The sequence below is a fragment of the Juglans regia genome, chromosome 6 (genome assembly GCF_001411555.2).
Source record: "Juglans regia cultivar Chandler chromosome 6, Walnut 2.0, whole genome shotgun sequence".
Lineage (NCBI taxonomy): Eukaryota > Viridiplantae > Streptophyta > Magnoliopsida > Fagales > Juglandaceae > Juglans > Juglans regia.
The window spans coordinates 38,414,064-38,425,049 of NC_049906.1; the positions used below are offsets into that span (position 1 = coordinate 38,414,064).

The 10,986-nt window shown below is 35.8% G+C and overlaps 1 protein-coding gene across 2 annotated transcripts; it reads right to left on the bottom strand.

The window, feature by feature from the left end:
* Window positions 1–269: 269 nt before the first annotated feature.
* Window positions 270–5,771, bottom strand: LOC118348724 (protein SUPPRESSOR OF GENE SILENCING 3-like). Of its 2 annotated transcripts, none has more exons than XM_035690945.1 (6): window positions 5,605–5,771; window positions 3,135–4,166; window positions 2,659–2,959; window positions 2,023–2,267; window positions 904–1,061; window positions 270–809 (listed from the first exon to the last, which is right to left on the bottom strand). In XM_035690945.1, the coding sequence occupies exons 2-6, from the start codon at window positions 4,158–4,160 to the stop codon at window positions 578–580; spliced, it is 1,962 nt and encodes a 653-aa protein (XP_035546838.1). In that variant the 5' UTR covers window positions 4,161–4,166; window positions 5,605–5,771; the 3' UTR covers window positions 270–577. The 2 variants fall into 2 exon arrangements, with proteins under 2 accessions (XP_035546838.1, XP_035546839.1); XM_035690946.1 differs by having other exon boundaries at window positions 3,135–4,195; window positions 5,605–5,768.
* Window positions 5,772–10,986: the final 5,215 nt, after the last annotated feature.

Below are 10,986 nucleotides of genomic sequence, written 5' to 3' on the forward strand. Positions count from 1 at the left end.
AGAAATTCATAAACTCAACAACCAATTCGGCCCAATGTCAAAGACCGACCGTCGTCGGAGCAAGGTATCAAAATCATGTTGCAAGCAAGTCCATGCACCAAAAGATTGACCTATGTGAAACCGAGAGGATAAAGCGATAGCCCCACCCTCTATTCAAGTTTAAGATGCATATCATCATGCATTTACCGACTCAATATTTTGCACACTATTTTTAGGCATTATAATAATAACAATAGTTCTCAATAAATTCATTCACAGAAAACTAAAAAGCACCACCAAAGAGCCCTCAACCAAACCTCTTAATTAACCCAACTGCAAATCATACCATAGTTACGAAAACCACAAAATAAAACAGCTGATGCGAGTAAACTGCAGGACACTTGTCAGAGTCCACACGAACAACTATTATTTTCCCTGTTTCTATCTTTGGAGTATATTCTTTGAACGTGTACCATTAACCCGAGGAAAAAGTTTATAGCGTCTTTTAAAGTTCCTAAGGAATTAGTGGCAAAGTGCGCAGGGAGCTTTCTGTTCAAGGAGGTGGGGGAGAGGAGAAGCAGGCTTTTCCACTCCACCGTCAAAAGCTGTTGGTGGTGGAATCATCGGGGCGCTGTGGGGGAGTGTACTTGTCCATGAGCTGGGTTAGTTCAGCATTGAACTCTTTTTCCAGCTCTACTTCTTCTTCCCAGTGCCTCCGCTTCATTGCAGCCATCTTCTCTTCGTGAACTTTAATTAGTTTGTCTCTCTCCTCCGCGAAATCTTCCATCTCTCTGTCTTGTAACTTTATGTATTTTTCAATTTCCTCCACCCTATGGACAAAACAATGGCAAAATGCAAATAGAAAAAAAAATGGTTATTCTGGGCCCGACTCAGCTGAATTATCTACCCAAAAGTATATTTTACCTGAGCTTGTATTCGTCTGCATTTGAAGGATTCTCATTTAACTGCTTCACCTTATCACGCTCTTCTTGCTGCAGCTTCTCGAAATCTTCTTCCTTGGCCTCCCTTGATTCATGTATGGTTTTGATCTGGTCCTTAAAAAATTGTTCTTGAAGGTACATCTTCATTTAAAAAAAAAAAAAAAAACACTTTAAATCTGAGTCCACTTGAATAGATTTACAGAACAACTGATATCCAGCAACCATTAAGAACCAAAGAGCAAAAGGGCAGCAAGCATTTCATCCCAAGAACATGAAAAATTAGGAACTCAATGATGTTTCAAAGTTGAAAAGGGGAGGGTGAGTGACTCGGAGACAAGCATGGTAACATTGTTTATCATGAATAAAACCATAGTCAAGGTAACATAAATATAATATTTTCTCAAATGGCACCAACAAAATTTATTCTTTCGCAAAACTGACAGCATATCAAACAATAACCACAATAGCGCATGAATAAGCAAGCAAAATCAGCAAAATCCCAGTAATTGAAAAATATAATATATGCAAAGCCAGAAAAAGCATACAAGTCTTTCCTTGATGGCTTATGGCTACAAAATGAAAATGAGATGACAAACCATCAAATGGATTGATACCAAAATCTAACACATGGTATGTATATATATATATTTTTTTTCCTTTTCTGATAATTAAAACTTTGCAATCTGGTAGGCTTTAATGGTATATAAGCATGGTGAGTCTCAGCATGTAACCTATTTATACAAAAAAGATCTTCCATCTCAATTGCTAAGTTACAATGGACCCATTACTCATCACTGCATTTATTTTACTGATCAGAAAACCTTGGACCCATTGCTGTGCCATATAGCCCATTGACGATGCCCATTCCTCACATCAGAAATTATACCTACAAAGTTATCAAAAAGTAACTGATAGTAATAAGACACCAACAAAGTTGTCTAATGGGTTGGTAACCTCTACTTTCGTCATCATTTCAGGAACAAACTCTGGAACCCGAACTGCTTTATTAATAGTCTCCACATAATATAGCACATGAAAGCAGGGTCCAACAACTGTTGCTTAAATACAACACTAATGTGTATATCAACCAGAGTAACATTACCTCTTCCTTGTTCTCTTCATGCTGCAATTTGGTTCTGTGTTTTACAATGCGCATCTCCTCCTGTGTCTTGCGCAGCCTCTCACTCGTAATACCAAGACATTCTTCAATAGCTTTTGAATAACTCTTTTCCTTCACAACCTTGTTCTTCAAATAGATAAGCTGCTGGTTGTCCTCACTCATCTGCCTAATTTGGTTCACAACCATCTCCTGGTATGATCTAATCTCATACTTCAGCTTAGATTTTCCTAATCAATCATAAAGCATGTCAGAGGCAACTGCACATTTAAAAAGACAGAAATTTAAAAAGAACATTATGCATTTAAGTTAGTTATTATATTTTGATGATGAGAATCCCAAAGACAGCAAACACAACAAGTCTTTTACCAGGTTAAACCCCAACCCACGTAATGCATTCCCATCACACGGATCAGGTAAATAATAGGCTTTTAACCAATGGAACGTGGCCCTTAGAAATTTTTTGCACCAAAGGATTCAAACCTTAGACATGGAGGGAGTATACCACCAAGGCCAAGGCCCTTATCATTGGAGCCAACCCCTAGGTGTTATACACTTAAGTCACCACGAGACCTCAAGGGATTCAACCAACAGGAAAGAGATGAAAAAGATGGGAAGAACCTTGGGAATGATAGTTAAATGTATCCAAATCCTCTTTCACTGCCATGTAGCCATAAAGCTGGCGCTTCCCACCTTGATAAAATAAGACACGAGTACGACGGTGCTCCCAAGCATCTCTATCAGTTCCTTGCTCAGCAAAATGCTTATGCAGGCGTTCAGCTTCCAAATAACCCCTTGCAGATGCCTCAAAGATCAAAACACTCATACCACGATGGCCTTGTGGACCGTACGAGTGTCGAGCCTTAATAGCAGCATATGAGCTGAAGTAATCAAGAAGCTCTTGATTCCCCATTCCTACCCACTGAAATCCATTTCACACAAAGTAGAGTAAAACGAGAGTAAATATCAAATCAATCTTTTTCTTTATAAGGTTAAAAAAAAAGGCAATCTTTAATATAAAGGATAAAAGACTACATTTGTGATTACAATTTATTTGGGTAATAATTTGCAAAAACAGATACAAAATATGATAATACCTTTTCATTTTCATCCTGTTCAAGCCTTGTGTTCATGATGACAACCATCGGAGGCCAAATTATTTCATGGTCTTTTTCATCAACTTTCAGACCTTTCCACTTACCAAATGCCTCTCCAGCCGGAATAACCGATGTTCCCCTCACGCGCAATTCTTCCTCCAAGAGTTCAGCCAGCTCCCTGTGGATCTTCATCCTGTTTGCCCCTTTGGTTTTGGCATGTGTCATCAAAGGCTGCAGCCCTCGATACCAATCAATGGCACCAGGACCACCTTGGCATGCAGGACAATGCCACTGCCTTGCCGGATCATTTATGTCGTCTACAGACAAGCTATCCAAAATTTCAAAGAACTTCTTGAACCATCTGCTCTTCTTTCGAGTGTTATGGCTCTTTTGACTAGCATCAGAGTCATCATCATCACTCATATCCTCATCAGTATCTTCCATGACATCAGAGTCATCATCTTCAGCCTCATCAACATTGTCATCCTTATCAGCCTCGACATCATTGTCATGACGGGAGTTCAAAATGGTTTCATCCTTCAACTGGCCATCTTCTAAACCCTTGGATTGAGTGGAAACAGATATAGCAGGCCAGTTCCATCCATGCTCCAATGGAGGGCCAATTGCAGGTTGTGGAGGTACATGGTTACCCTCAAAGCCCCTAGTGGATGCTTGGTGCCTTGGCTGTCCCCTACCTGCAGGTCGCTTAGAATCAGCAGTTTGTGTTGACCAGGAATTCACAGAAGCCCTTCCTGGGGCACCGTTACCTCGCATCCATTGTTTTTGACCCATATTTGGATTTCCCCAAGCTCTAGAATTATTACTACTCTGAGAACCCATTTGTTTTGCAGCACTGCTTCCAGCTCTGTTCTTGGGCTTCCTTGCAACCTCCCATTGACCATCATCTTGTTCTGAGTTCAGGTTGATGTCTGCCATTTTATTATTCAAGTGGTCAACCTTAGGGCTATTGACTTCTGATACATTTTTCCACTTGGATGATTGATCACCTCCTCTAACCGAACTCATCTTTTCCTGTAATGGAAAGTTCACAAGTAATACACCTAAGAAATGATGCACATAGGAATCAGGTCATAGAAACCGACTTTATCACCAATAACAATCTCTCAAATATTAAATCATACACCCTTATGAAAAACTGTATCCTTCTTCTTGTGTGAAGTGAGACGTGAAAGATATTAGGAGAAAATATGCCGATGAGACTTGAGAGAGCAAAAGAAGTCATCTTTTCACAATTTAAGCTGAAAAGTATCTACTATATCACAGCATGTAGAATGCAAAAGATTTGACACAAGACAGTAATAATCATTGTATGTATCCTCTTTTCATGGCATTAGAAAAACCTGAATGACATTAAAGGAGAGAATGAAAATCAAAACAAAATATCATTATGAAGACCTCCAAGACCTACATTGCCATATTAAATACATTATAACAGGAGATATTTAAGACTCCTATTGTAAGATCAAGAGGATGGTATCCAGCAGTACAAATTTGATCTTTTCCAGCCATTTACGCACATAACAAAATATTACAATTTAGGGGCATATACTATTTTTAAACTTCAATTATTTGAATATCACAGAAAACTTACTACAAGAAGTGAACATCCTCTGAGTAATAGATGAATAATAAAACCATTTCACAGAATATTATTTTCCACCAATGCTTCTGTTAGAAAAATTTCTTTAAAAAAACTTCAAATGTGCAGATAAAACTAAAAATGGCGTCCCTTATTTTTTTTTTATTCTTTAATAGCAAAGTTGTTGAATGTTCAGATTCATATTACCACAAGCATTCGTCCTTTTCATTTACTTTTGCTTTCTCGGAAACTAAACAGAATATATGAGTTGTTAGGTCAAGAATAAACCAAATAGCACCGAGTTGATTTTTACATATTTACAGATAAAAAATGCAGCATCAGTATAACGTTTACTTTTTGCATCAGTTTCTCAGCAACCAAATGGAGCACAAGGGACATTAAACCCAAAAAATTCAAACTTTCTATAAAAAAATAATCTAGAATACTGCAATTAATACACGAATGCCGACAGACACCAACACCACGTCCATCGCACATGCCAGGCCATAGATCAAACGGAGCAGAACACAAGTTCAAAAACCTCTAGACTGAACGAGAGCTACAGTTTTAGAGAGGGCGTAGGCTAAAAGCATCTTATGAAAAAAAGACCCTAGCTTGCAGAAACTGTTCGGATCCGACATTCCATTTGAGACAAAGATCAACAGGCAGAAATAAGCACACATGCATAGACACCTACATATAGCGCGTATATTTATACACAGAAATGGAAAAATAGGGAGAAAAGTTAAATAGGTTCGAGTTCAACGAGATGTAATGCATGAAGAGCAAACGCACAAGCCATACATATTGAAACATAAATGTAGCTAGCGTACGGAAAGAGGGTTTGGTGTGAGAGAGAGAAAAGAGTACCGCAGGCGGTATCAGTGAATTGGAAGCGATCGTTTCCGAAGGAGGTAGAAGGGCGAGGTTAGCTGAGAAACCTGCCGGCGATTTGGTCGGGAGCGCGGTAGGATCGGGCGTGAGAGAAAGGGAGAGTGAGCGAGAGAGACTGAAATAATGGGGGAATACTTGTTGAGAAAGTTTTGTCCAATATACAGTCCCGGTCCAGTAAAGGTCACGTCGGTCGTCTCGGACCCAAAAATATTTTAAAAATAAATTAAATATTAATTTTTAAAAAAAAATAGAAAATAAAAAAGAAAGGTTATAAGCATTAAAGTGTGATTTGAACGGCATATTTCTATGAAAAAAGGAATATTTTTTAATTGTGTTTATATGCGGATTGGATCTCTTTAATTTGGACAATGCTACAGCCAGCTGGGATTGGACCTCTTTTTCAACGAGACGTTTAGATTTAAAGATGATTTGAGATGAATTGAGATAAATTATAAATAATAATGAGATAAGTTATGAATAATCGTAAGATTTATGAGTTAAAATTACTAAATAGTAATAAATAATAGTGAGATGAGTTGAGATGAGCTGCGAATCCAAACGTTTCCTAAATCTATTTTTTAAAATTATTTATTATATAATTTTTTAATACTTTTATATATTTTAAAAAAATAAAATAAATTAAATATTATTAAAAAATATTTCTTTAATTATAAAGTAAAAAAAAAATATTAGAAAATACTTTCTTAATCATGAAGTAAACTAACAAATTATTTTTTTATTTTACTTCATGATTAAGAAAGTATTTTTTAATAATATTATGAATTTTTTTTAAATACTTAAAATTATTAATAAAATCTATATAAAAAAAAGAACTAAACAAAAACACATAAAAAAGCACACAGTAATGCAAGCGGTAGCTCCGCGGGACGCTTAGCATTTTTCCTTTAATTTTGTGTGCTTTTTTTTTAAAAAAAAAATAGTACCATTCTTGGGTTTTTTTTTTTTTTTTTTTACATTTAAAATATGAATATTAGTTAATAATAATGAAATTATTTAAGTTAAAATGTTTTATTTGATTTTGAATAATTAGAGAGTAAAAATTAAATAAAAATATTATAAAGTTAAAAAATTATTTGGATATAATTTTTTATATTATTTTTGTTTTAGAATTTAAAAAAAGTTGTATTGTTTTTTTTTTCTTCTTGCAAAATCTAGAAAAGTTATATTGAGTTTTGTGTTTGAATAATGATTATGTAATAATTAGATATAAAAAATTGAAAAATTGAAATTAAAAAATATTTTGTGTTTAAATAATGTTAAAAAATAAAATATTTGAGAATAACTTGAGTGTCCAAACTAGCCCTTATTCTCTACCCCCCATACTTATGTTTTGCTATGTGGTTAGTAACACTACTATATATACTAATGAAAAAATCTACACGACTTTCATACACCACACTTTTTTTAATTTTTATTATTTTATCAAATATTTAATATATGAATAATTAATAGAAGAATTGAATTAGTTTAAAAGAATAAACTAAAAAAAAAAATTTAAAAATTTAAAAAAATGTGGTGTGTAGAAGTTGGGGATATTGTGTAGCAAAACTCTATACTAATATTATATCTATTGGCAGTTTAGGAAGGATATAGTTGATCTTTACTAGTCTTAGACACGAAAAAAATATGTATATTGGCCCTTTAATTTCTATTAGGAACTACAAATTGAGCCTTAGGCAACATGATTGCTTTAATTATCGATGAAACTTTTTACTAGAAGAAGTAGGAAAGATTCAACCCCATATTATATGGATATGTAAAAGAAGTGGATTGTGTAGCAAATTATTATAAGTTAATGACCTATGATCATACTCTTCGTTTCATTTAATTAAAATAGAGCGAAAATTCTTTTCTATTATTAAAATATGGTGAGTTTAATTTTATGGCACTATGGTATTACATGTTCTAGTCAGATATATAGTACTCCAACAACATTATTGTTAACAATGGATAAACATGTCTCCGTCGAGTTAAGAAAAAAAAAAAAAGAGGAAAATGTTAATCGTGTCTCACTTTTTTAAAGAGAACTACTACAGACATAAAAATATTATATAAAAATAAGTATACAAATTGACATTATTTCATCGGATCTATTAGATCTACTTTATAATAAAATAATTTTATAATCTACATTAAGTCACATCAATTTATAATTTCATTTTGTATAATCTTTTTGTGATTAAAATATTTTCCTTTTTTAAAAGCATTTTGCAGCATTTCTAAGCGGCCACTTCGTTTCCCCTCATACTTGCCAAGAATATAAAGTTAGGATGCGTGGAAAAGTGCAAATATAAACCCTATTTATATATCGTACGAGGATTCCTATTAGTCAAAAGTGCATATCACCTACAAATAAAGATATTGGATAGAACTATAGAACAATCTTCAGGATCAAGTAGCAAGAAAGATATATGACACAGAGTTTGGAAATTAAAAATCCCTAATGTAGCAAGAGTCTTTCTATGGAGTGCTTGCTTAGAGGTAGGGGTGGGCTCCGACTCCGACGGAGTCGGAGTTGTCATTTCCGACCTCCGACTCCGACCGGATTCAGAGCCAAAACTTTCCTCCGACTCCGACTCCGAACGTAGTCGGAGTCCGATTCCGATCGGAGGTCGGAGCTCCGACTCCGAACTCAATTTCAGAATTTTTTTTTATTATTATTATTTAAATTTTGTTGTTCAATTTCGTTTCAGATAGTGGGCAACATATATATATTTTTTTAAAAGTTAACTATCTACAAATATTTAGTTTATTCAAGAGTTTTCAATAATTTAAATATTCGTTCTGATTTTGTTACTGAATTTTGATTATATCTTTAATTTGTTTTATGTCCGCCTGAAATTTAGCATTAAAAGTGCTCATGACTCATGAGTTGAAAATTACACAAATTTAAAATTTGATAGAAAAGAATGATGGTACGAATTTGTATAATTCGATTAATTTCAGTTGGATAATAAATTATAAACTTTTGAGAGATGATGGATAAGTACTAATAGAAATTATAGAATAAAGAGTACTTATCCACGTATTTGCTCGGGATATAAGTACATAAATATAACTATATAAATAGTTTAAAAAGTAAATAACATGTATGATGCAGCCATAAGTTATAACAGTCTCATTTATAACGTAATAACAATATGACTCGGTCTTGAAATATAATTACATAAAAATTAAACACGGGTTTCACTCAAACCCCAATGTTCCATTGGTCACGCCTGAAATGAAGATAGAAAATAGCAATCAATAGATGAAAAAAAATTGATAATAAAAAATTATATACGGTAAAAGAATAATTTGATTCTTACCAAGAAAGGAGGTTCTCTCAACTCCATCCCAACTCTCAAGTAGCGTCCGTTCCAAACTCTCAATCCTCGGTAATTATGTTAGGGTTCACAATTAGATCTATAAAATCATAAAAAGTAGAAGTTAGAAACATTAAAAATAATTAAATCATCATTAAAAAGCATATAAACTTACCTGATTCAAGCCTATAGCTCTCGGCATCAACGCCAACGGTATCTAGTCCAATGGGCGTTTCACTTATCCAATTCTGTGTGCAAACGAGAGCCTCCACGGTTGACGGTGACAATGAACTCCGATAAGCATCCAACACGCGACCTCCAGTGCTAAATGTCGACTCTGAGGCAACCGTAGTGACAGGAATGGCTAGCACATCTCGGGCCACACGGGAAAGGACTGGATACTTGGTGGAATTAACTTTCCACCAAGTTAATAACTGAAATACATCACTAGGTGCCTCGACAGCTTCCATAAAATATCGTTCAGCCTCAGATGTACAATGCATAATATTCCTTGTTGACATGAGTTGATGATACTGCCGTATGACACGATTGCCTCTAACCCCTACAGATGGGTCAGTATCACCTGAGGAAACTGTCGATCCTGTCGGCCTCGAATGTGAGGAGCTACCAACTGCGGATGAAGGCTGAGCACTAGTACTGTAGTGATGATATAAGTCATCAACATCACTTTTTAGCAATCTAATAAACTCTGCAGCCTTCACTGCCCCGAGGACGGAATTTACCCAAAATTCTAGAACGGCCAACTTAACTCGGGGGTCAAGGATCACAACCACAAATAGCAATCTATTTATCTTCTCAATATTCCCCCAATATTTATCATATTTGATCTTCATCCTCGTAGCCATAGCAGATAACAATCCAGCAGAGTCAGTACAACTATTTTCCAACTGGAAGTGAAGCTCCGAGAGCTCGCTGAAAAATGAGTTCGCAGTCGTATATTTGGATCCAGATAGCAGCATGGTTATCTCATAAAAAGTTCTTAAAAATTCAACAAAATAACTCACACTGGTCCAATCATGTGCGTCCGGCGCACCGAGCCCCTGTCCTGCTGGCTCCAACAAAGCATACCTCAGGCCCCCATCCTCGACCTCCATCCGCTTGAATGCTTTTTGGTACTTCTGTGCCACATCCAACATCATGTATGTAGAATTCCATCGAGTCGGAACGTCCAAGCACAGCATACTAGAACATTCAATCTTCAAATCTTCTGCTATTGCCTTAAACTTGGCAAGCCTTTGAGGGGAACCCCTCACATATCGTACAATGTTGTGGACTCGGGTTATGGAATCATGAACCTCTTTTAATCCCTCAACAACTATGAGGTTAATGATATGAGTACAGCATCTAACGTGAATAAACTCGTGGGCCCGAATGACATCATCTCTCACCGTCGTGTTCCGCTTAAACCAATCAATTGGTGTTTCATTCGCACTGGCATTGTCAACTGTAATACACAGCACTTTTCGAATTCCCCAGTCCTTTAAACAATCATCCATCTTCGCCCCAATGGATGCACCTTTATGATCCACAATTTCTTTAAAACCAATAATTTTTTTATGCAAAATCCACTCACTGTCAATGTAGTGTGTCGTGATACACATGTAGCAGACGTTCTGTATGGAAGTCCATGTGTCAGTCGTAAAAGACACTCTTTGGCCAGTGGTAATAAACATCTTCCTCATCTCCTCCTTGTCCTTCGCATGCCTCTTCATACAATCTCGCATCACTGTATACCGTGATGGAATGGAAAATCGTGGCTCAACAAAATTTAGAAACTTTCGAAAGCCTCTTTTCTCGACTGTGGTAAATGGCATCTCATCAGTAATTATCATCTCTGCAAGCATGTCCCTCAACATCTTCTCACTGTATTGAGGGATGACCAATTTCTTAGTCTGTGTACCATCAGTGGCTGTAGAAGTTTGGTAACTGAGATTGGTCTGATCAGTGGCTTGCAATCCCTTCGCTATCTTATATCGTTGGCAACCATTTAGATGTGCTATCAACACACTGG